This window comes from Penicillium samsonianum (genome assembly GCF_028829775.1).
Source record: "Penicillium samsonianum strain IBT 33392 chromosome Unknown utg000006l_segment0_segment0, whole genome shotgun sequence".
NCBI classification, from domain to species: domain Eukaryota; kingdom Fungi; phylum Ascomycota; class Eurotiomycetes; order Eurotiales; family Aspergillaceae; genus Penicillium; species Penicillium samsonianum.
In genome coordinates, this window is record NW_026643264.1 from 903,532 (window position 1) to 928,727 (window position 25,196).

Below are 25,196 nucleotides of genomic sequence, written 5' to 3' on the forward strand. Positions count from 1 at the left end.
TCCCGTATACAGTAGGATAGAGGTAACTGTTTCCACAGGAATATTACAAGTCGAGGTTACACGTCATCATCAAGTTCAGTATATGCATCCAATCCGAGATTCGATATTGGGATGTTTCCTAGCCATGTCATCAGAGTTGAACTGCTGGCTAGTAATGTTTTATTTAAGCTATTGTTGAATTAATAGCTTCCCCAAATGACATTTCATCGCTACTCATTCGTCTATTTGATGAAATCGAGATCGATTCTAAGCTGACAGCTAACTCAGCGAGGCGATTGAATGGGCCACATGTAGTGCTCCTCAATCAATAGGCAGCAGACGTTCAAACATGAGAACATGATGCGAGATTTATCGTGATTTGCTTTAACTAGTGCAATAAAAGAAGGGCGAATGGAGTTTGAGCGGTCCAATTGACGTGGTTTGCCTCCCGTGCGTACAGGCTAAATCGTAGTCAAGCGAGCAATTCCTTAAAAAGGGCGCCACAGTTGCTGGATGATGTGAGTTACCAGTGATAAGTCTCGGCTGGTGGGACCAAGTATGCCTGGATGAAAGCCTCGGGGCAAGGATAGAGCTACCTCGGACCACATGGTCCGGAAAGAGACTCTGGCAAGTCCGCATCTATACTCAATGGGGTAGAGCTAACAGCATGCTTATGGATTACATTCACTAGTGTCGTAGTATCGGGCAGGGGGTAAGCTTGGAGCAAGAGCGGACCCCCCTGCTTACCACCCGTAGATCTCTGTGCAGCATGGTATTCCCATTCTCGACTGAAATCAGGCTCCAGGGCACCTTGACAGCATTTTCAGTAACATATAGTAATTTTAACGAAATCGAAAGCTTATATTGTTGTCGTATTGAAAATTACGTCGCTGGGCTCCAGGAATATATATATGTCAGTTACTAGAAGATCAAATTCTTTGAAACCCCCTAAAGTAGCTAGATATCATATAAAAACCGTGGAATTAATAGGGAAAGCTAGTATAGACCTCTCGTTTAGGAACCTGCCGCCCGTCTGCTCAAAGTGATCGAGGACTAAAAGTTCCGCGTGCACGCGCGTTTTGCCTTTACAGATATCCTTGGACAGCACCCGGTCCAGTTCTTTCTCTGAGTAAATTTGCTGCAAATGCTGCAGGAAAATATCTCGCTTTGCCGCGTCAGAGAACATACGGTGACTAATGTCCTGAATGTTGCAAGTACGGGCCAAAAGAGCGATTCGGTCCTCCCGCGACCCGCCAATCGTCTCGATGCGCAAGCCTCGCGATAACTCTGAGCGAAGCCTAATGGTGGCCTGGATCAGTCGCTTACACTGAGCCACGTGCTTCCCCAGTTTGTAGAGCAGCTTATGGAGTCTCTCGAAATTACGGGATTGTTCAAGGCTCCCGGTGGTGTGATGTAAGGCCTTGAACACCTCCCGGTCCCTATAGCTGGAGAGGGCTAGGCTTGGCATATCGTTTTCCTGAAGCTGCGTACTGCCCTTCGAAAAGTACGTTGCAAACCAGTCGCGGATGTTGAGGATGCTGTCGTGATCTGCTCGTGGTGGTCCAGGCTCGGTATCCAATTTTCCCATCACCCACGGGACAAACTTTTTCACCTGCTGGTAGTATTCGAAAATTTTGGGGGTGTTGAGGTCCAGTACATGGGTAGTCAATATTTTCATTACCCCTCGGCCCTCATTCGTGTCTAGTCGAACCGTAGGCTTATCAATAATCCATGAAAGTATCATGAGCACCTTCTCCAGAAGAGTGACGACTGCCGGATCAATACCATCGTTGGCAGCCAGCAGAACCACTATCGCATCGGGGGCCTCTTCGAGGGCTGCGGCGGTGACGTAGCCAGGTTTCTTCTGGTATGCACATATATAGGCAATGGCGTCAACAAAGGATCGATAACATCTGGGGGCAGTCAACCCCGGGCCTTCAAGGGATATATCGCCGGGCTTGATTCGATCCCCTCGGACTTCACTCAGAGTGTGGAGCAAGCAGAGAGGCTCGTAAAGCAACCGCAGTCTTTTAGGCTGGTGGGAGATCAGCGGAGACCTTGAATGTCCTCCGCTCATTATGTCCTACTCGAAAAAGTTTGCAAAATGAAGATCACAGACACAAGTTTTCTTGACCTGTGAATATGCCCGCTGCAAGCTTGATGTATATACTCTAGAATCCATCTTCTCTTCCTCGCTACACTTCTTCTGACTCATTGCGCCTAGATAATTTGTGGGCAATCTCGTCATCCAGCTTTGCTGCCCAACGCTAGCCATTATCTTGTCTTTCGCTCCCTTTCTATTGCTTTCCAACGGTTTCCGCCCTGTCATTCTCCTTTGCCTTTCAATCTGCATCCCTGTCTTTTGCTTACAGTATCCTAACTCGCTACTCGACGCAAGCTATATTGAAGCCATGTCATACTGCCTCGATACTCGTGCAGGTCTCAAGGTAATTCTGCTGTGCACAGACATACTCATTGTTGCGGTCTCCCGGGTCGGGGGCTCATGTTGCCATGCATTGCGTCTCTTTCTACTGTTGCGGGGTCGGTTAGTCTTGTGTTTGCCATGAAAGACAGTTAACAGTACGACCCACTCCGCCTGGCCAACACATCTGCGAAAGGATGGCACGTCACGCTCTAAATCACTTCCTTGTGTACTTCCTTTGAGGGCCTGTAAATAAATTAATAAGACGTAATGTCTCTAGGCTAGAGCCTCACGGTGGATCACAGTTGAAGAATTTCCCATCCTGTGGTGGTTGCATCTCTGATAACAACCGTTTCTATAAGGTGAGCGGGGAGACCATGCACGGATTTCAATAATTCTCTAACCTGGAAAATCTAGATTATAGCTTTTCTATCAGCCCGAAGTATGAGCATGGCCAGTCTACAAAGTCGCAGTGAAGACACCGGCTTTGACAGTGAGTCTAATGGCCATCTGTCTCCCACCTGCATCTAAAATGATGCCAGGCCGTTTATAGATCTTCTCATCGGCATCCTTCTCTTTCGGATATCCATTATCTCGCTGCTTGCCAGCTCTGAACTGTCGCACAAGGAGACTGAGGTTAGCCCACTTTTTCGGTCATTTCTCGCCGGCTGTCGGACTCAAGCAGACACAGAATTATTGCAACCAATCTTTCCAGACGTTTCATTGGGTGCAAATAAAGGGTGCCTCAAAATTGTTGACGATCCTCGAAAAGCTATCGAAGAAGAGAGCAGTGCCGGAGATCTTGTGGTCGCCCGCGTAGGGCAGTCCTACAGATGCTGCCCTGAGTCGCAAAGATTTCCGCTCTTATGGAACCTGGCCGATATCTTCTCTCTTCTTGCTCCAGGAAAAGCCCACCGTGGCAGCCATCTAACGACGAGTATTGAAACGTCCTGTTGCATACCAGACGTTCTCTCTAGCGCATATCCGAACTTCGCATTCCCATAATATTGGCGTCTGCGGCTTCTATTTCTTTGCCTTTAATGTAGAATTATTTGAATATGTATGGAAATTTTTTTGCATTTAAATCCGTGTAAGCATCAAGTGTTGAGCCTCAGGAGACTAAAAGACTGAGGGCATGCAAGTGAGGCACTCTCAACAACCGTGAAGGAGCCGAGAACGTACAGCCATATAAAATACCTGCTCAAGGGAGCGGGAAACATGTCTTTTCCATTTTCATGCACATTCGGGCCAACTTTGCACTCTTTCTTTCCGATCGACAGAAGCGGCGCTGCAAGTCTGTATCCTTATGGGCGCCTTGGCCAGTACTGTAAAAGGTTTCTGTTAATCGGCCAAGCTCATAGACCTCTAGGAGCATAATTTAGAACCTGTTGGCGAACCAAATTGTAGGATGGGTCATTGTTGGTATGTCTCATTCTACGAAATTGGAAGGTGCCGTGCGTCTGAGAAGAAGAGATAGACCTTATGCAAGTATGAGTGGGCTTTATTTCGTGAAATAGAAGCGGGGTTTTCAAGCACGGATCTGTTCTCTCTCAGATCTCAAGGAAGGCCATGTTACTAAACCCATTCGGCGAAAGGACCCCTGCGTAGGCACTCGGGGAACACACCTTAAACACCCCTCATGCAACAATGTTCTCACATTTATCTTTCATTTGAGCATTTGGAACTTGTCGTGAACTCAAAGTTCAAACATCATATGTAAGACGCGTCCTAACAGCCGGTGGCTCCAAATTTCCCCGCGGTATTGCCAACAGTGCTTCTTTTGTGGGCATTGTGGTCAAGGTGATATTTAGAGCGTTCCGAGTAATCAAAGTGGTTGCAGGGTCCAAAAACAGGGACTTTTGTGACAGGGTGTCGACCCTAGGCGACTGCGATATATCATTATACAAACCCTCAACATGGTATGGGTTATCACATGTATATTTTCAGTCGAAGTGTCCAGGGTTGATTCATGTCAGCATATTCAGTTTTCTATATCAGTTTCGAAGTAACCGACCACATTTCAATCACCAGGTGTTCATGTCATCTCGAAGTTGGAGAGCTGTAAAGCGGTATATCTCTCCAGCGCCACTATTTTCGTTGATGTCATCTTGTCTGGTATTAGATGTCCTACTCCCTTTCATTACGTAGCCCATTACCTCAGGTCAGAACAATAGAGCACTCGCAGGCACCCGTTTGGTGCTGATGTGTGAAGTCGAAGTTGATATCATCCTGGATACGGTCGATTTGGCGAAGCTAAAAGAGAAGCTGGCTGCCTGTTTGGCCGCGTGCCATCGTTGGAGGAGTGTCGCGAAACATGCAAGTGGTTTTGTAAACTGGCTGACCAGACCAATGCTATTGATAGATGTGAAAGAAGCGTGAACGGCGCGCTTTCACACACGAACGGGCTCGCAAATACCCATGAGCTGACTCGATAAATGAGGGTGGTGTAGCTTTGCGCCCACGGATGGTGCGTGTCATGGGGGATATGTTACTTGCAGTCACCACCACCGACATGGTGAGTATGATCTATAAGGCCAACCCGAGCCCAATCCAACAAGTACACCTAGGAACCCTAGGATATTAAGCATTCAATAGAAAAGCTCGTCAAAATTAATACCTATATTTAAGAAAAAATTAAAATTAAAACTAGAACAACTTTGGTTTCTATTAAAATGGTCCCCGTGAGGCCGGCACTTGTTGGCCGAATGCATGAAGCATCGGGAAAGATTCTCAACGAGCACAGCGTTAAGTCTCACGTAGAGACTTCTATGGAATTGCAGCATTAGGTTTCTTATTGCGACCCACTTCTAGTAAAAGACTTAAACCACCTACCAGAGCCGTGAGACGTATTAGATGCTCGATCGGTGATCTGCGTTACAAATTCCAGTACCTATATCTTGTTGTTCAAGCCAGGGCTAACTCTCATCGATACTCAAAACTAGTCTAGGATAAGGTAAGACTTGAAGTACTCAAGCCTAGTTCTTGTGATTTCACAGCAAAGAGGAAACCATGGCGAGAAAATGCGAACTGTATCTTTTCCTACTATGCAGCACGAAGGAAAGACAGAAATATTTCCAAGTTTACCACGACATAATTGAGCCAACGAAGAAAATGTTCACATGGTACCACACTCCCGCATACAACTAATCAAGGAGCACGGAGTTGAACAGTCTGTGCCCCGTATCGGTGGGCCCTTTGCCGGTGAATTGATTATTCGACAGGCGAAGAGCAACGAAGGACAAACGCCGGAATCGCGAGAGCTCTTGCGCAATCATACTGGTGGAAACCGATTTTGCCTGGATGACACCAGCAACGACGATAATGCGGATAGAGGCATGAAGGTTTCGAATGTGCTGCACGAATTCCAAGATTGACTGGCCGGTGTTGACTACCGAGTCAACGAGAAAGATTGTCTCGCGACCTTGAAGATGCTTATGCTGAATATCGCCTGGGTTTTTTGCATGAAGAAACATGGCAAGTGGCAAAACCCTGTTCACGCCCAATGCCATTGGTTCACCACCTCGCATCAAAGGCACAATCAAGGTCTCTTCCTCATGAAGAATTCGATAACCATCTGTTTTATGACCTTGAACATGGGTAATATGGCACGTCTCAACGCCAAGAATTTGGGTACAGAACTCAGTGGCAAGATACCATCCAACTTGGGAATGTGCATCCCGCAGTGCTGGCCCCGAGATCGCTGCATCGCGCATTGGTGTCATGAGCAATTTGGCCGCAAAACGATCAGTAGCATGAAGAAGATGAAGGCTTTGGCGCCGGACAAATAAAGAGTCAACAAAAAATTGATCCGTCAGTTGTACTAAAGGTAGCCGGGACGTATCAAGGCGAGCAGTTGCATTTGACGGGAGCACAGCCTGGCGCGGCCGAAATCCGGCCTTTCCGATAGATCTTGTCAAAGCCTCGTCCATGCTAGTACTTCTCAATGCTTTGTCGCCCGTCACAACAATAGCTTGGTTGGCCGCTTGGAGCATTTCCACATCCAGTGGACTGTCGCCAAAGGCCCAAACATAAGAGTCGTGCACATCACGCAAACGCGTCACGAGTGCCGCTTTCAGTGCGGGTGTCATGACAAGAGCGTCGGACAAGCGCCCCCCGCCGATCACTGTAACTGTTTTCGCCAGACCCTCCCTCTTCAGAACCTTCTCCCAGACTCTGCGAAGTCCACAGGTTAACACCAGCGCGCGGACATGAGTCTGACCTGACACTAAGTGCAGAAGATCTAAAATCTCAGAATGGACCTTGATCATGAGGGCCACTTTGTCGCAGCAATCATCATATTCTTTGTTGTCGCCAATGACTTCTTCGCAAAGGAAGGTCGCTTGGCGGAAGGCAGTATATGAGTAGTGCAAAGGGCTGCTAAACAAACTTTTCAAGGGGAATCTCTCGTCCGCCTCAGCCGAAGGTATGGAAGCCAGCTCCCAAAATAGTTCACCGCTGTCCTGTGGTGCGAGTGTCTTGTCGGCGTCAAAGACTAGCACGGTCTCCGGCCGCTCGGATCCGGTCGTTATGAAGTCGTCCATGCGTTGCTGGGCCAGTCTGGAATTCAAATCGTCTGTATGGGTCTTAAGATCCTGAATGAAGGGAACAATTTTCCCCATGGATACCTGGCGTTGGGTAATGGTCGTGAAAATGATGTCGTGGGACCTGCAAAGGTGACGCAGTTGTTTTTTCTCCTCTTGCTGCCATTTGATCAAATGAGTAATTGACACTGCTGGACGACTTCGTTTCTGATCACTCGACCGATACTCCGCAATGTCCTCAGCCGGCACATCAAGATATAAAATGTGAGTGTAGGTGTCTAAATCAGCTGGTGTATACACCAATTGACCAGCAACTTCGTCTTCGGCCCAAAACATGGCATGTCCAGTGACTATGGCACTTCTCCCACTGTCGGAGCTCTCTTGCTTGATCCTTCGAATCGCACGATCACGGACCCCTTCTTTGTCATCTTCCCTCAATTTCTGGAATGCTTCAAGCCCCCCAGGCGTGCCCGCTGCAATCACCTGGCTGCCATCATAAAAGGAGAACTCGGCATGACTCAGGCCACATTTGAGAATATCCAGCAAGAATGATTTGCCAGATCCAGGGAGGCCATAGAGGCCAATGATGACTGGTTTTGGACAGTCGGCTGACGCCGGGTTGGTGGACGTGAGATCGTGGCTGTCACTGCCATTGAGACACGATACAGTGGGAGGCTGCATGACTGAAGCTTTGGTAGAACAGGAGTTGATATCAAGCAAAGTAACTGTGAAAGTTGGTTCTCGATGGAGAAAGACAAGTACACCCTATACTAGCAAGGTTTATATCATGATCTTCTATAGAAAGTAGCGGTCTAAGGGTACACGTGGACCGGTAGGTATAGTAGGCGTTGAAAAAGGAGAGAATATCGAAATCAGACAAAGTGAGCGAAAACAAAGCGAGCGACTCGGCGATCACAAGGTGCCACGTATCACCAGCAGGCCATGCAAGACCATGTATTAAGTCGCGCAATGAATATCCCGAATCCCTGAGCTGCAGCGCGGTGATCAAGGTAGAAGAGGCCAGACACGTCGGAGGCCACGGCTGACTCGCTGGAATATTTCGGGGTCCATTTGATGGCGACAGGCCACAGAAGCGACCTTTTCATCCTTGCTCGGGTTCACCACTTCATGTATCGAGTTCCAGCGTTCTTCCTTGCACATGAGAGCAGCTACTTTGAAAAAGAACCATCGCGAGGTGAACTTGGCCAACATGTAAGCACAGATTGGGACGATTCGGTACCCCGAGAGAGAAGGAATCCGGCGAGATGGAAATCCGTCATATTGAGCGCGTGTAATTGAGAAAATGACGTCTGAAGCTTCACTCAATCTAGAGAAATGTGTTTTTGCAAGTCGGAGCTCCTGAAATTCCTCGCGAAGTCTGTCTCGATGCCAGGACGCTTGGGGCTGCCGAGGAAGATTCAAGCTCTTGAGCCAAAGCCGTAGTGTTGCTTGCCCCAGTTGTATTGGTACTTGTGCCACTGAATGCATATTGAAGTTCAATGGTAAGAAGTTACGGTCATCAAATCGTCAGGTTGTCAACGAGCAAGGTTCGTCAATGGCTAGAAAGGGGCCGCTAAGATCCAAGTCGTCATCGGGGACGGAACATCTCAGGTTCCGATTCTTGTTGCTGCGGCAAAGCGCGCCAGGCCGTCTACTAACTAATCATCTTTCGATGGTGTCCCCAGATCCGGAAATTACGATTCTCCACCTTTCATTGCTTACTGCATGCGTTCCGCATGGTGAGCGTTCCACATTTCGAGCTTCCCGCATCGTAGGCCTCCCGCATCGTAGGCCTCCCGCATCGTAGGCCTCCCGCATCGTAGGCCTCCCGCATCGTATGCCTCCTGCATAGCGACCTCCTGCATGGTGGCATGGTGTACTTGGACCTATTGGGAATATGGCTGGCAGCCAATCATTGACCTGGTATCATCTGTTGGGTCAAAAGTTGGAATATCCGACTATAAATAGACTGCGGCACATCCGCAATTGCGGATCCAACTTTCACATCCGCTCCGCAACTTGCGGATTTGAGGATCCTACTTCAAAATCCGCATCCGCACTAGCATAAAACTCGCTAAATTATCCTATTTTAGTTGGCCACGTGACATTTATGCTGCTGACATACTTTTGTTTTTATCAATAGTATACAAGTGTTCTGGGTATATGTAACAGTACTCACCTTCAGTTCCCCCCCACTTACTATATGAAATATTGAGAAACAATGTTGTATCTGAATCTATATGGTATTCTAATTATCTAATGTTCCTAAATTACTAGTTTAATCAGTGTTGGTAGTTTGTAATTTAAGGATTACCAGTCCATCTCCATTGTTGTCGCGGAAATATATATTTGTTACATGAAGAATGAACTATATTTCTTCACAAAGCCCTGTAGTACTTCCAAACCACACTTAATACCCTCCAATCATTATTGAAAATAGCACTGTTAGATTAAGAAAAGCCTCAAATAGTTATATTTTCCATCAAATTAATGTTTACTAAGAAAGATAGAGAGAAATTAGTTTTTCCTTATGATTTTGCGGACTTGAGATATTTCCCAATATGTATATGTGGATGCTAGCGGATGCCAGCGGATCATCGCGGATCCTCCTTTGACATCCGCATCCGCAAGCTGCGGATTTGCGGATTCTACCTATTTTACTACATCCGCGGATCTTGCGGATGCTGCCGCAGCCTAACTATAAATATACAAAGTCCTCCGTCGGCCCTTACCTATGTTCTCACTTACCCTTTTAACAGGAAGTCAAAATTGGCGCTCAAGCGGGAGAGACCAAATATTAGAAGTATGGGCTCGGCAACTCTAATCAAGATCTAGAGATCGATCCAAAACGTGTCGGTCGCCCCAGGCTTGACCCATACCAGAGGCTTCTCGGTCGATTTTACGAGCAGCTGTTTCTTTTGAATGCACTTGGACAGACACGTGACAACCACACAACTTCATCTTGCGAGCTTGATGTCACCCGGGCGCGACGCCGACGATTTCTGCAAAATCTTTGATACATTTGTGAATTCAAAAAAGGGGGCAGCGCATGCACTGCAATTGGGCTTGAGGAGCTCAATACGTGCTACAACTTCTGTGTGGCTTCGAATAACGAAACCGATAAAATCGCTACGTTTCTCCAAAACGTCCTCAACGTTTTGCGGGCCATAGCCCCTCAAGCTGGCACAAATGATACTTGCAGAGAATCAATGTTCTTTCAGCTATGCATTGGATTTGCTGCTGAGCGCATCGAACAGGAAAGCAAGTGTCTTCGCAGAAACGTAAAAGACTGTCTTTCCAAGCTGAACAGACAAAATGCAGTTTCCGGTGTGTCCGTCCCTTTCACCTATCAATATAGATCCTCTTGTAATTTGTTAATCGATTCAAAGGTTCGCGGTTGATTAAATGGCTGCAAACAGCTATTGGCTTCGATGATCACTTCAGACTTTGCAAATTCGCGCACGACGACCGCCATTCCGATCATATGAATGAGATTTTGAGCAGGGGTTTGGAAGATGAGAGACGGTCAGGCCCTACCAGCAGGCGCTCATCTTTTATCCTCGTACGACATTACATCGGCCGGCTTGCACACCATATACGGGCTATTAAAGAGCTGCTTCGGGATACCCAGGACCTGAGTCACCTCCTTGATAACTACGCTGTCTGTAAGATTTATGCACCATCCGCCGTACCTCCACCCATTCGCGACTCGCATACCAACCTTCGGGGAATTCTGAACCGAATGTTCAAGAACAATGATAGTGAAAGAAAAATGCTCGAGGGTGGTCTTCTCCACTTGGAAAAGGTGGTCGGGATCTTTAAAGATTTTCTGCGTCCATATGATGGCTCCTTGCTCGATGTCCATGCAGAGGTCCAAGTGTTGGAGTACTTCTACAAGATGCAAAAGTCATTCGCGGGTGACGATCGTTTCATCGCTTGTAGTAAGCCAGCTTGCCTCTGCTGCGAAATGTACTTGAAATATCATCCAGCCCGTGTGATGGTGTCTTCTTCTCACCGCAAAATTTGGACGAAGTGGAGTCCCCCACATGTGCAACAATTTGACAACGAAAATCCTGCCGCTAGGCAACAAAAGGATATCTTGATTAAGATGACCCAAGACCTTCGCGAGCAAGTGATTACCCATGTTTTGCAACGCTTACCACCAAACCGTTGGCATCCAGATTCAATCACAAACATCACGAATATCCAGCAATTTGGCATCAGCTCTGACTCGCTCGAGGTATCCGGTGCAGAAAGTCCCGAGACTCCCCCAAGTACGTATTCACGAATTCATCAAAGCAGGTCCAACAGTCCTCCCGACACAGACCTTTCGGATAATTTAGATGCAGAAACGGAATTTGATGAAGATTCTGGCTCGGAAAATGGGGGAGTCCCTCTTTTTGACAGCACTTGAAGGAGCTCAAATACGTGCTGAACCTTATTCTATACATCTCGAGGAACACGTATTTAAATCAGCGAGAAGCAATTTAATAGCATGAATGAATTGAATCTACACCATGTATTCATTTAAAGGCTTCTAACTTTTTTCCCGAGGACAGCTGCCAGAAGGCGCTAGGTGCCAAAACGACATCTTCCTCCGTGTCCCTTGACACCTCCCTATTATTGGCTGTCACTCGCCACTCTATCCGGTTGTGGATGTACGTTGGTGGGTCCCCGTCGTAGACTCTCCCATCTTCCCACTCACACAACTGGAGAAATTTGAGGTCAGGTGAGGCTGGTTCACTCGTCGGGTCGAAGCTATTCTCAACTGCTCTCAACGAGGAAGGGCTCAGGTCCGATAGCACTGCGTAGGGGCTACCAGAATAGCCAGACGTTGGGACGTAATCCGAGTGATGTTCCCATGGTTCGTAGCTCGTAAACTGCGTTGCATCATCGAGGCGAAGTTGGTTCATCTCTCACATTGATCACGATCCTTGTAAAAAACGTTAGCTGGGAGTACCAGGTTAGGATTGAGGCTGGTAACGAATGGAAAGTGCACTAGATAGCAAAATTCATGGAGGTAGACGAAAACATCTTTCCCTACCAGGTTTAGTTCCTCCATGGGGTAAGCACGGGCTATTGCACTATGACTGGCAAGCGAAAACGGTGGTTTGCCGCATGTGGAAGGAATGGGTGGAAAGAGGCAAAACGTGGCTGACGGGAGAGGGGAAGCTAGCTGGCGATCTACCAAGCAATTCCAAGTGGTTCTATCTAATATACGGTACTGTGACAATGACTCATTGCTGGCCATACAATCATTACGATGACAGTTTTGCCAGAATTCCGAGGCGGTAGCCTAACCCAGCCTAGCGCGCGTCGGAATTAGTTTCTTCGAATCAAGAAGGAAGAGTTTGGAGGTATAGCTGATTTCGAAAAGTACTGTACTCGATCCTTCAAGAAGCTAGGTTGAATCTGGCAGTCTGAAAGCATCGGACATGGAGGATCCTCATGCCAACAAGGCAAACATCATTATAGTGCCACCTGGAGTATTACATAATGCACGTGACCTGATGAAGCTCAAGTACGGGGAGTTCGGCACGGCACGTCCCGGTCCACGGCCAGGAAGGGGTAGGCAAACAGACAGATTTCGGGAAATCACAGCAAGGGGCTTTTATTCACAGAAAAGTGTGCTGTTCAACTTCAATCTTCAGCCCATTGGAGAATATAAAAAAAATGTTATCAAAACGAGGGGATCAAGGGCAAAATTGGTGAAACAACGGTTTTGGGAGTCAGCTTAGTCGACGTTGAAATGATCGAACGAGCCGAAAGGGTATCTTCTGATATGCGTTATTCGTCTTTTGCAGATTCCTTCATGCTAGCCATTGGCCGAGAAGGATTTCGCGTGTTTCAAGCATGGGGAGAGCATGGCTATCGTCTAGATCAATACCTAATGGGGGGTGGATCTAGACTACGCGACTGGGAAGATGCCAAGAAGTTCTTGAAACTATTTTCAAAGCTCACCTGTCCCCAGGTATATAACCCCAGTACCTTGCTAGAGCTTCTTGATGATTCTATTCTAACGCAGCAATAGGGCGAGTGGTCACAGAGCCTCAATCAGGCCTACGAACATTGTTTCGACGTAAACATAGTCTCAATATGTGGGAAATGGAAGCCACAAGCTCCTATTGTTCCAAAGTACCGACCTTGGGTCCGAATTTATGAGATCAATCATGTCAAGATGGAGAATTTGAAGAAGTGGACGTGGGTTGGTCATAATGTGAGATAGAGAGCCTTCATGCGATCAAATCAATGTTAGAAGATATTGTGTTATGCGACCAAAATCGCGCACTACAGTACATTAGCATACATTGATCTGGGACAAACCGCCAGGATAACTCTACGGCAAGTAGACTACAGCCTCATGCCTAGCGCTGTCTTGGAATGGCTATTCAAGCTCTCTATGCTCTATGTATGGCACAGGCCAAACTTTTCAAAATGAATTAGGCCAAGAATGGAGTTTCAGTCCCGACTTCAAGACTGAGACCGGAATATGCGGTCTTTGGCCTTTTTAATGGCGGGTCGGACCGCACACAGTCCCCCATAGTCCTATACCGGCCCCGACGGAAGTTTGGGGGGGGGGAGGAACTCTAAATGCACACATAAGGATTTTTTGGGAATCAACGACCCGGTCAGCCGAGACCTCGGCCAAAAAGCCTGCCGAACCCCTGAATGATTTAAAACCCGCATGATCTATCTTAGGTTGTAAAAAACAACTACTAGCTTCTTCTAAATGCAATGAGCCTTCTTTATAACTCAAAACGAGTAGTTTTACTGGGGGTGACTCACTTGATATATACACCGACATTACTGAGACATTTCTTGCCTTCTATACCCACCTCGCGAGAGTCGGTGTCAGTTGCTTGCTTCATGCTGCTCGTTCGTCTTCCTTCAAGCAGGCAAGACTCGATTTTGCTTTCCCTCCATATATAAAAATAACTGGGATACAGACAACTCGTCGCAGACGGGCCCTATCTGACGCTACAGTTCAAAACCGCAGCGACAGATGACCCGCTACAGCCAAGTCACACTCTCTTTGTTTCTCTTGGCCGCGTTAGGCCACCGACGAATAACCCGTTAAGTCACCTTGTTCAATTGTTGCAAGAACTCGCTGCCTGCGGGGAACAATAACTGCAATTTAAATACCCTTAGCTAATAGCGATGAAACTATTCATGGTTTACAATAAGAAAGATTCAGAAATGATCTCGTAATTATCTTTAAGCTATGATGCCTAGATGACGGCAAAGCTTTTCTGCAGCCAAATGTCCAGCAATCCTTTTTTGTCGCCCAATTCCTGATGCATGCAATGTTCTAAAACGTATGGTTACTTTAAACTGCAGGTGTCCTGAATCGAGCTCTGAAACCAGACGTTCAACTTTCTTGCCTTCTGCCTGTCCTTTTGCAAACAAAGCGGAGGTGTATTTGGCTAAGTTATTTTTGTGTGTTCCAGACCGTAGGGTTGCTTCGCTTGTCGGATTGCTCCATCGGGACTGCTGCGGTGATTGCTCGGTAAATGGACGCAAAGTATCTGCCCGAGGCTCTGTGGTGTGCCCAGTATGACCACATTGAAGTAGACTGCATAGTAGAGTATACGCCTCTGGAGCTAGTAGTGAGTGATAAGCAAAGCCGATGGTTTGAAATACAGCCAGCTTCAGGCCATTGTCCTGATTATATCAGGCCCTTACTCGGTAAGCAGCCCAGAGAACTTACTTCCAGAGTGAAGGACAGGGAAACTAACCAGTAAATTGTGGGGTTCGCTGGATCGAGCTAGGGCTAGTGTGATATTTGCGCGGAACATCGCTTCTCTCACGAGCTGGTCTGAGACTGTATTAGAGAGCCATATATATCGAAATATAAGCGTAGCAGAAGACTCACAGCTCTGAGCATAACCATAAGTTGACGATTGGCAGGTAGCCATAGTGATATGCTCTAAGTCAGCAAGCAACCAAAATAGTTTTGGGCCTAGAGAAATACAGCTAGTCAAACGTGGTTTCGGCACTTCAGTGAAAGGGTCAAGAACGAAGTGACAATTGTTTGTACCCCCAGAGCGTCGGACGGACTCACCCGTGAAGTATGCGTTGGCTCAAGCTCTGAGCGTTTTCTTTAAATAAAAAATAAGAAAAGGAAAGAAAGCAAAGCAATGACCTATATAGCGAGTACAATGAATGTTTTTCGCACCAACATACTCAGACATCGATACGTATCACGTACAGTGCCTGCTCCAAAGTTCACTGTCTGACCTAAAGGCTCCGACGAATAGCGAAATGAACATGATTAACGCAAGACAATTTGCAATAGGCGCCATGCATTCCTAGCTCCAATTATCCAACCAATCAACCTGATCCCACAGAGCGAAATCTTATCTTGATGCTCAAGACCGAAAAGGATGCAAGAGAATGAGCGGTGAAAGAGCGGCGAAACATGTGGACTAACTCATGTGGTCACTCTCGAAGAGTCACGTTGGGCTCTAGGCAGTTGACCGGCAGATGTTTCAAGGCTCGTGTGTGCTTCCCCAAAAAGAAGAATGAGTTGTCGAAGTCATGCAAACAATCTGTGCAGGAATGAATCAGCCAAGAAGCCAGTACACGTGTCTTCCTTCAGTATAAAGCCGTCTAACCTCATGATGCGTTGTCATCTTATCTGTTCCTATAATTAGCCATGGAAACCACATTCTCTGGCCAATATGAGGACGATGGAAGCCCAAATACTGTTCTTGACCTGTTAACTGAACCAATCTTTCACCTTTCCGAATTTGAAACAATTGATCTCCTTATGGTTCCCAGCTCGACAGGTGGTGCCGCACCCCTGCAGGAATCTCATTCGAAGCCTTTCCACCGAAGAATAGCACTTACGACTCCACAGATGCAGATTTGAATCTTGACATGGGAGGGGTATTTTTACTCGGCCAACGCATGACTCAAAGTCCAAGATGTAAACTCTAAAAGGGGCAATAAACATCACGCGGAGGCAAACTAAACCATGCGGGAGGCAGACTGGATCATGCGCCAAATCATTACCCAAGACTCAGAAAGCCCTCACTGAAGTTGAGGTCCCCTGTTCAAACCGACCGGTCATTGTCCTCACACGTCGTTACTGTCCCGATATAAAGCGGTCAGCCCCTTCGCTGACGAGCTTTAGATGATTTCTGCTCCGCTTCGGCTCACCACCTGGGAAACCTTGACTGTGTTGGAAATTTTGGTGTTACGGAGTTCACCGACTCTGTCCTTGTACATAATATCTCCAATGCAATGGTTTACCGCAGTTTTCGACTCAACCGTACATTGATGCAGTAGGAGTAGTTGGATATATCCGTAACTGATAACTTCACCTCCTGGTACTCCAAGAAAGACCAACTGTGTTAAGACGGTTCCTCCTGTAGCAACTTCTGCCAGACCTATTATGCTGTGAATGGAACCACCGCATGTTATAACACGCCACCGTTTACCTGTCACCGGTTGTGGAACAACCCAGGATTGCCCACAAAATGGATGATAAAGGTTAAAAATAACAGACAACAACATACAAATTGAATCCTTACTGATCTTCAGATTTGATCTAGTAATATATCCTTTCTTAACTAATCTACCACCGTTATTTAGGGTAGGCTAAGGTACGGACGCTTAAAAAAGTCTGTCGTACAACATTTAAACGTAGAATCGTGTGCACTACTCCAGAACAGAAAAAACAGAAAAAACAGAAAAAACGGAAAACAATATGGTTCCTATCTACTCCATCTCCCGCGCTCGAGATACGCCCTCAACAGCTGTGTGATTTTGACCTCCAATAGGTGCTCCGCATTCAGGACATCTAGCTTGCTCCATCGGCATACCGCACTCTCCAATAGCAAACTACAAAAGGATTACTTAGCTTATTTGCCTCGTCAAGGTAATTTAGGATAGTTCGACGAATGGAAAATTTACTCACCGGGTGTCCATTGACGCAATTGTACCAGTGCCCAGAGTGAGTCGCGATTCCTCCTCGCCCGCTGACCATGGCCGTCTTGATTGATTCAAGTTCTTCTAAAGTTACTGTCTCGTACCGTTTCCCCTCGTAGAGGTGGATCATCTCCTGGACCTTTTCTTCAAGTTCGGGGCAGTTTCCTAGTTCGTCGCATAGTTTCAAAGCAACGGCAAGGATATCGCGGGTAATTTTTGTGCGATCTTCGAGCTTCTCTAGACCCGTGTATTTTTCTTTGAGAAGAAAATCAATTGTTGTTTCTCCTGGATGAGTGCGGTGATACCACGCGTCCAGCTGGGCGATCTTGGCGAATGAGATGGTTGCCGTGATGGCGATGCGGGAGAGATTTCTTTCATTGGCTTTAGTTATCAAGTCTCGACAATCTTTTAACACTTGAGTCAAGGTTGATGATGGCTTGGTGAATCTTAGCCCTGGTGGTGTTGCAGATTTTCCGCTTGAATCTATCACTCTAAAGATATTGCTAAACACGACTGCCCGGGCCCTGATGTATATTAACCGTGCGCCCAGGGTGATTTGATTGTCGGGCTCTCGTGTTGCTATATTCATCGCCTCCATTCGGAATGAGAGGGAGGCTATTTCGTTCCTTGATAACTTCTGGTAGATGGCAATTGCATCCATGAGCCGTTCCATCGGCTGATTCTCGGCCTCCATGGTTTTGCTGAGAGTCGAAGCCTCCGTCCCAAGGCGCGCACAGGCCGCATATCGTGCTTTGAGCTGTAATTTAGCGTTCCCTGCGAACAATAACGCTTTTTCAGAGTTGAGCTTGTCTTCAATGTCATTCAGACGGGATTCAAGGCCTTCAAGGTCGGTGCGGCCCTTGGTAAGGAACCGCTTACAAGTCTCATCCATAACAGCACGGTTGATAGCGCGATTGTAACGTTTCGTCACAAACTGGCGAATGGGCTGCTTAAAGTCCGGGCACGAGGGTATGGCACTGGCAAGAGAAGAGACATCTTGGAGGCCGTCGAATTTTCCATCTTTATCTCTCGTGTATACTTCATTTAAGCCAACCAATCCATCAACCGATTCACTCGTAAAGGAATGGCCGCATCCAAGCACGATTATTGGAGTTTCATCGAGATTGATTTGGGAATAGGTTTTCCATTCGAGGAAGTCAACACGGGAATCTTCCTTGTCGCCGCACTCTTGACACAGATTGTTTGGACAATCTTCCCCGCAGAGGCTCGGGCACTGATGACCACATTTGAGAACCTTGGTGCATCGCTCATCGCAAGGAAGTCGATTGCATGGTGCCGCGCAAGGCATTGAGCAGGAGCCTTGGTGAGTGCAGGACCAGGTGCATCTCTCGATGCATGGTGCACATGCCTTTCCACAGGTTAAGTCGCATGCTGAGTGTGAGCATCGAACCTGTATATATGATTAGTACTTCCGATACGATGACAAGATGATGATTCTAGTGAGACTTACCTCGCAATTTGCCTCGCAGTAACCGCAGCTCTCCCCATTATGACATGTCCTGGGACACCGATGGTTGCAAGCACCGTGTGGACGGTCGCACTTTTTCGTGCACTTCGAGTGCTTCAATATTCTTCTTCCGTCATGGACTTCCTCGAGACAGTTTCCGCAGCAATCACTACAATTGTGTCCACAGCTGAGAATGTCTGTGCATGGCTCAGGGCAATTGAAGATTGGGGACGTGACATCCTTGAAACAGCCAACCCGGATCGTATGACCACACTTAGGAACAGTCTTTTCAACCTCGACGTCGCACTTAAGAACTTTCAAGTTAAGTATCTGGTGGCAAAATATTGTCTTCTTGATATGACCATAAGGAAGCTCCACGTCTTGAATTTTCTTTATGCAATGGCCACAATCTTCACCACAAAGCTTGGGACATTCGTGCTCACAGGTTGATCGGATACGTGGGCAAGGTTTTCCACATGCAAAGCCGTCGTGCATGACCGCCGAATGGCACTTGGCCTGGCATTGATGGCCACATGGCTCGAGTCGACGGCTACACAGGAGACTGCACCCACCTTCAGGACTCTTCCTATCAAAGTCGTGAGGTTCGGAACAGAGAATAGACGTGTCTGAGTGGCGAGGACAACAGAGAGCCAACTCCGTGCCGACTGCATTCGCACGGGAGAGCTGAGAGTGGACATCGGCCCACATTGGGACATTGAGGTATGTTTCGGCATTTCCAATGAGATACATGCCGTGCTGAGCTCGACTGAGGAGCACGTTGATGCGGTTTTCGGTGCGTAGGAAGCCAACCTTGCGCTTTGAGTTGCTGCGAACTAGGGAGACAATGATCACCTTTGCCTCCTCGCCTTGGAAGTTATCGACAGTAGCGAGGCGGAGCGTCTGGAGCAACGTTTTCTTCTCGATTGCCTTGTCACCATTTGACTCGGGATTTTCATCTTCAACCTTCTCGAACCCATCTGCGGCCAATGTTTCCAAGTCTCGCTCACTGAGACAAATCTCGAACTCATTGCTGAGCGATGTCCTGAGCTTCCGCAGCTGCCCGGTATAGGGGGTCAAGAGGGCAATATCCGCGCTCTTGTACTCTCCCTGCCGAACAAGATGCCGAACAAGTGCAGTAGCCATATCGACCTCCCACTGGTTGCTATGAGACTTTACACGGCTGCCGTCATCTTCCGAGTTTTCATCGCATTTATGGTCCAGCCAAAATAGGTTGTTCCGCATTCCAGCAACATTGGGTAGAGTCGTCACGCTTTCATGATCCTCGAGTTTTGGATAGACACTCTTGATAAGTTACGAGATCTCAGGTCTCATTCTTCGCTGTACATTGAGCTGTGCGACAGGGGCAGGCTTAAGACCTGGCTCACCGACAGCGCATCTCTCAAACTGGCTTCTGTCTAGCTGCCATGATGTCCCTGTGGATGTTTCAAGACTGAGAGAATGATTTTGAATCTGTGGCCGCAGCTGTCGGTGATCCCCAATCTGAATGAAGTGCTCAACACCTGGCATGAGGGCTGACATGACGTGGGCTTCCATCACCTCAGCTGCTTCCTCGCATATAATGACCTTTGCTCCTATGCGGCGCAGTGTCTCGATATGGCGTGCAAGGGCTGTTGTCGTGATTCCTACCACATCTGCTTGAATCAGGGCTCGGCGGTTGACCTCTTCATGGACTGCATTAATTTCCTCGCGAAGATTTTCAGCGCGATCAAGAGCCTCGAAAAGGGAGGCTGTTTCGATTTCCTGCCACTGTTTAAACCAGCTCATTGCAAGGATCCGGCGTTCCGGCATCGAGAGACTGTGGATATTTTCCTTGGCCGCGCGTGTGAGTCCTTCCAAGCGGACATCGTCAACTTCACCCTCGTTCTGGTCTTTCTGGGTTATCATCGATTTGACTCCAATCCAATTGAGTAATTTGTCATCAGTGACAGTGGTGAATCCGTCCAGGTCTGGTCGCTCCAGCTGTTCATGTATAATGGGCCATTTGCGGCGCAAAAATGCTCCATCGCGGTCCAAGACAGGCCTTTTTGAGACTGGTGTAGGGGCTTCATTGCATATCCAGCATTTTTCATACAATCCTCAAGTCCCCCGTAGGACATGCCGAGGGTTTGCGACTCTACTCTCATCTTCCCAATGTCTTTGCTGACAACGCGAAGGTTCTTGCCTTCAAGCTCAGTGGCCTGACTGCGGCCGCCAATGCGTATGATTTTCTGGATACCAACATTAAGAAGATGCTTTAAGAATTGGTCCAAGGCATGGTTGGTATAGCAACTGTAATTTCCGTAAGTAAAAATACAAAAGACCATGAGATCAGTGCTCACATCACAATAATCGGGCCTAGCTTTGCCTTTTCCTTGATTTCAAGGAGAGCTTGAACAAGCTTAACACCCAAATAGGACTTTTCGGTGCCCGGCGGGCCTTGGATGAGGGCATATTCTCGAGCGAGAGCAGCGATAAGTCCGTGACACTGGCCGTGGTCGAGACCAGTTCGACTTTGCAGCTTCAAGATGTCAATAGACTCAGGGGTACTCAGGTCCAATGCAACATTAGCAGCTCCGACGTTTGTGATCGAAGTCAGGGGAAAGATAAATCCTGGTTTGCGTGCGTATGTCGGTGGGGGTATGCTGTGACCGTCTTCATCATCCTTACGGCCTGGCAAGACCCATTTTTGAAATGCCAACTCCCCTTCGCGTTGGATTCGCTGAAGGTTTTTCAGGATAGGGACGAACGTGGCAGGGATCAAACCGTGGAAGTCGACCAGAATACCGGTGAGCTTCTCGCTGTAAAGCTGGCCCAGGAAAATCAGTTCTTGTTGTAGGCATGCCGCAAGCTTGACCGTAATACTAGGTGGAAACCTATCAGAAGCAAGACTACTCTTGTTCTGGTGCGCTCGGTCCTTGGAAGCATTCTTCACAGTGACCTCGAGGAAAATAAGCCTTCTGAGAGTTCCTTGAGACGTCAAGAAGCACACTAGGCTTCCTTCCTCTAGTCGACTGGAGGCTTGCCACCACCTGCATTGCTCATTGGAGGTCTTTTTGCGGAGTGGTGGTGGAGTAGAAAACGATACGGTCGCTTGGAGCTCTTTTCGCTCATTGATAAACATTTGCTGGACCTGTGCTCCCAGATAGAGATGTGCCCCGCTATCCTTGCCTGAGAGATAAGGAACTCGTGTCAAATCCTTCTGCTGCAGCAAATCTCGAAGAACATCTTTGGCTGAGCCGAAGATATCATGGCGCAGGAGCCGGAATGTTGAGTCAATGTATCTTTGCAAAGGGTCGGCGAGAAAGTGCGGCTGAAGGAAGTTGGTAGATGGTAGATATTCTGAATTGCCGCTGACAATCTCTCCATGGGTAGGAAGAATCTGAACTTGAGAGATTTCTGCAAGGTCGTTGTCGTGTCTTCCTCCGGGTATTTGCATATCCATTGGAAAGGACGACAGGACTAACCCAGTCTTCTGGGGATTTTCCTGATGCGCTTTGGGTGTAACAAGATTGCGATTTGCGCTAGTGATTAGGCTCTGCATGACTTCTATTCTGGTTTCAAGTCCGTCAAGGTCGGCTTGCGAGCATGTTTCAGTCATCTTGGAGCCCAGTTCGCGGATTAGGTCGAGCAGTGCGGGAAGTTCATCGTGAAGTCGAGCGCGTCGGACCCTTGATAAAAGCTGGTAAAGGGTATTCAACAGCAACTTCACCATATCCAAAGAGATGACCGGTGCATTTTCGTTGGTGTCTTTACCTTTACCCATCAGGTTCGCGCATATACTTTTCAGATATCTGATTGCTCGATCTCCATTCGTGCCACTGAAGGATGTGTACAGAGTGCTAACAAATGAATCGACAGAAAGACAGTTCAAGAGAGAAGTATGGGTAATGACTTTGAGAAATGGCTCGTCGTAAGCTGGAATAGGTCTCATTCCCTCTGGGTGGTCTGCATCCGCAGTTGCCAGGATAAATGCATATCCATGAAGATTGTCATCCACAAGATCTTTGGCGAGAAATTGGTGATTCTCTCTGCTGTCGCTTTCAAGAATTTCGAGAGCCCCGTTCCAGAATTGAACGATCTCCTCATGTTCCCTTCGCGAATATCCAGACCCCAAGATCCCATTTCTAAGAAGCCTCTTCCAGTCGAAGTATTGATTCCGAACGTCCAGATCATCGGCTGTGGGATGGTATAGGGCAGGGCTGGATTTGACTTGAAGTCGGCAGCCCCAGTCACATCGTGCGAGAATCTGCACCTCTCACCGTAGTGGCATCTGCCACGCTGGAAATGCATACAGCGTGTTTCCGGCTGATTGCGCTTTCTGAAGCTGTTGGATCCTCCTCGGTTGCTCGTATTGCCCTGAGATCGCCAATTTCCGCGGTGATCCATCGTGAAAGGAGGCTGAACTGTAGAAGGTCTAGCTCTGGCGATCTTTAAAGCACTATAAGTATTTCTAGCTCAGAAGGCTACACGGATGGGTGGGTTTCGTTGAGAAAGATGTAGGTTTCCAGTGATTGTTTGGAGAAGGGAAGGTCTCTATGAAATAATCTAGGATACGCCAAGCAGGTATACTCTTGGAGAAGAGAGACGTAGGCATGAATTAGCGCAATCTAGTACAAGAGCGCTATTGTGCGAAAAAAACGGTGCTCATGTTACGAGCCCCAGCATGCGTGTTGACGCTGAAATGTACATTACTTCAGTTTGGTTAGCTGCGCATAAGGAGATAATTGTGAGGCATTCATGCACGTTCTAGTGAGACCCTTTTTTTCATGCTCGACTCGCGCCTATGAATGGCCTATAAATGCCTGACAGCTCCGTGTAGCGGTGTGTCGCGCCGCAAAGCCACATTCAACAGGTCCAGGCGATGAATCAGCCTACGCGCCTGCACGAGGCATTTCAATCGTGGCCACACCCAGGGCCAATCAACCCGACAAGGATCTTGAGATGTTTTCGCCATTGGGTAGCTGCGGCTATGTGCAGCCCCTGCAGCTACCAACACGCCCCAACTAGAACAAGTATTGGCATGGGGCAACTGATGCCTAGCTACAGTGGTGCAACATGAGTATTTGACCTCCATACATCAGGCTCCACTCCACTTTGGTCTGACCGGTTTCCTGCGTGGCGCACGGGACGACACATGGGATTGTCTTAAGATTTTAAAAGTATCTATCTATTCACACGGATCCGGACCCCCCCCCCCCCCCCCCAGCTTAAGGTGTAAGTGTTCTCGTAGCTAGGATAGAAAAAAGATATTGTTCAACTTTTGCTTCTTTCGAGTTCAATGAGCTTGTTTTTCGTTTTATAGTCAATCAGAGTCTGCCTGAGCACAGACTGGGCTTTGTCGATGTTTACAAGTTTTGTTCTCCTTACAGAGAGAGCATTCATACAAGATAAGGCTTCAAGTTCCTCATATGCCCAAGCAACTTCCATGCATACACCATAGAAAATGAATATTTAGCCAGTGAATAATAGTGCGCTATTTTATCAACCCCAGAAGAAAATGCGGGAGGCCCACGATGAAAGAAGCCGGCAAGGTAGGGAACATTCGCGAATGTTGAGCTTTTTTTATTCGCATTTGCATTCGCATGACAAAGTCAGAAGGATATGAATGTGAACCACGGATATTCATTTTGAAAGCCGTTTTCATTAAAAGGATTATGCTATGAATATGGATTCGCCGCATTCAGAATGAGCTTATTATTTTCAACCTTGACGCCGATGTAGGTAGAGATTTTCATTCAGTCAGGCTTTATCAACAGCACTAGTCTTCACGAATAGGGCACATATAATTACGTTTTCTCGAGGAAATGAGGTATGACTCGTTCATGAAGACATTGCATGTATCATACATGGTAACATTACTTTGGATGCTGGGCTCGGTAAAATCTGTAGTTATACAACTGGCTGAAATTCCACACAGCAAACTCTTGGGCGATGAGCACACAGGGAAAAGAGAACTTGCTATCAGGTATTTCTTACAATCAACGAGAGCCTATAGACTCGCCTCGTCCTATATCAAGAACCTAAGCGTGATCGTCGTAACGCTAGGGCAACTTCATGGTCGGCAGCGTCTTTCCGTCCATACAGCTCGAATACCACAAGCAATCATTTCAGCCAGTTTTACTAGTTCACAGCGAGCCCAGTAATACTACAATTGCTATCTAACCTAAACAATGCCGCAATTCCGATTAAGCTTGGTTTCAGCTTTTCGACCATAAGATCATCTGAAAACCCTTTTTCTTTGGTCAGGAAGATTGTGGGGTGGGCATAAAAGTCCCGAGAAAATAGGTATACTGAAAGCTTCCGGAACAATTCTCAATTTAGAGTCGGCTATTGTCTAGAAATGCGAACTTTGTTTTTACCCATCCAGGTCCACGCCACAGGTAAGATATTGCACCCCTTGAATCAATTGTCATTGCATGCCGCTGAGTCGTTGGAAAGGAGTGCCCGAGAGGCAGGCCGTGTAGTTGCACGCTAAGCTCAAAGCTTCGAGACGCTCATATCTAGTTGTGCCTTCGAAATCTGTGGTTTAAGAACAGGTGATCTCTCCACCGGCGTCTCTGTGTCGAGTCGCAAAAGCTGATATGATATCTCCACTAATAGTGGGCATTTTTGAGTTCGATATACCCGAATCCTTGAAACGGAAGTGAAAAGAAAGCGGTCTTGCGCTGGAGGTTTGCCGAGATAGCCAAACCGGCTCCATTCTCCGTCTTCATCCACCAGATTCTATATCACCCCGCTCATACTCCTCACAGAATGGCTGGAAGAACGATCGAGGGCGTTTTGAATGCCGCAGCTTTATGAAGGTAAAATTTCACTCATCTTGACGATCCGAAGAGGCATAAGCTTCGTTGGT

The 25,196-nt window shown here is 47.4% G+C and overlaps 8 protein-coding genes across 8 annotated transcripts; 1 reads left to right on the top strand and 7 right to left on the bottom strand.

Moving 5' to 3' along the window:
- Positions 1–722: 722 nt before the first annotated feature.
- N7471_010486 (uncharacterized protein) lies at positions 723–2,056 on the bottom strand (the record flags this gene model as incomplete). The annotated part of the gene is made up of 2 exons (XM_057283205.1): positions 723–739; positions 1,069–2,056. Coding segments are annotated over 2 exons (990 nt in total). The 3' UTR covers positions 723–737.
- An 804-nt stretch (positions 2,057–2,860) lies between these two features.
- On the bottom strand, positions 2,861–3,125 carry N7471_010487 (uncharacterized protein; the record flags this gene model as incomplete). Its single annotated transcript, XM_057283206.1, has 2 exons — positions 2,861–3,016; positions 3,048–3,125. The coding sequence occupies 2 exons, from the start codon at positions 3,123–3,125 to the stop codon at positions 2,861–2,863; spliced, it is 234 nt and encodes a 77-aa protein (XP_057132185.1).
- A 2,419-nt stretch (positions 3,126–5,544) lies between these two features.
- On the bottom strand, positions 5,545–7,623 carry N7471_010488 (uncharacterized protein; the record flags this gene model as incomplete). The annotated part of the gene is made up of 1 exon (XM_057283207.1): positions 5,545–7,623. The coding sequence occupies one exon, from the start codon at positions 7,621–7,623 to the stop codon at positions 5,545–5,547; it is 2,079 nt and encodes a 692-aa protein (XP_057132186.1).
- A 324-nt stretch (positions 7,624–7,947) lies between these two features.
- N7471_010489 (uncharacterized protein) lies at positions 7,948–8,430 on the bottom strand (the record flags this gene model as incomplete). The annotated part of the gene is made up of 1 exon (XM_057283208.1): positions 7,948–8,430. The coding sequence occupies one exon, from the start codon at positions 8,428–8,430 to the stop codon at positions 7,948–7,950; it is 483 nt and encodes a 160-aa protein (XP_057132187.1).
- Positions 8,431–8,469: 39 nt separating this feature from the next.
- On the bottom strand, positions 8,470–8,807 carry N7471_010490 (uncharacterized protein; the record flags this gene model as incomplete). Its single annotated transcript, XM_057283209.1, has 2 exons — positions 8,470–8,593; positions 8,665–8,807. 2 exons carry the CDS (start codon positions 8,805–8,807, stop codon positions 8,470–8,472), a joined length of 267 nt encoding a protein of 88 aa, XP_057132188.1.
- A 1,619-nt stretch (positions 8,808–10,426) lies between these two features.
- Positions 10,427–11,356, top strand: N7471_010491 (nucleic acid/nucleotide deaminase domain-containing protein; the record flags this gene model as incomplete). Its single annotated transcript, XM_057283210.1, has 1 exon — positions 10,427–11,356. The coding sequence occupies one exon, from the start codon at positions 10,427–10,429 to the stop codon at positions 11,354–11,356; it is 930 nt and encodes a 309-aa protein (XP_057132189.1).
- Positions 11,357–14,621: 3,265 nt separating this feature from the next.
- Positions 14,622–14,858, bottom strand: N7471_010492 (uncharacterized protein; the record flags this gene model as incomplete). Its single annotated transcript, XM_057283211.1, has 2 exons — positions 14,622–14,764; positions 14,816–14,858. 2 exons carry the CDS (start codon positions 14,856–14,858, stop codon positions 14,622–14,624), a joined length of 186 nt encoding a protein of 61 aa, XP_057132190.1.
- A 1,807-nt stretch (positions 14,859–16,665) lies between these two features.
- N7471_010493 (uncharacterized protein) lies at positions 16,666–22,729 on the bottom strand (the record flags this gene model as incomplete). The annotated part of the gene is made up of 7 exons (XM_057283212.1): positions 16,666–16,788; positions 16,865–18,286; positions 18,347–19,645; positions 19,688–20,310; positions 20,436–20,632; positions 20,683–22,552; positions 22,603–22,729. 7 exons carry the CDS (start codon positions 22,727–22,729, stop codon positions 16,666–16,668), a joined length of 5,661 nt encoding a protein of 1,886 aa, XP_057132191.1.
- Positions 22,730–25,196: the final 2,467 nt, after the last annotated feature.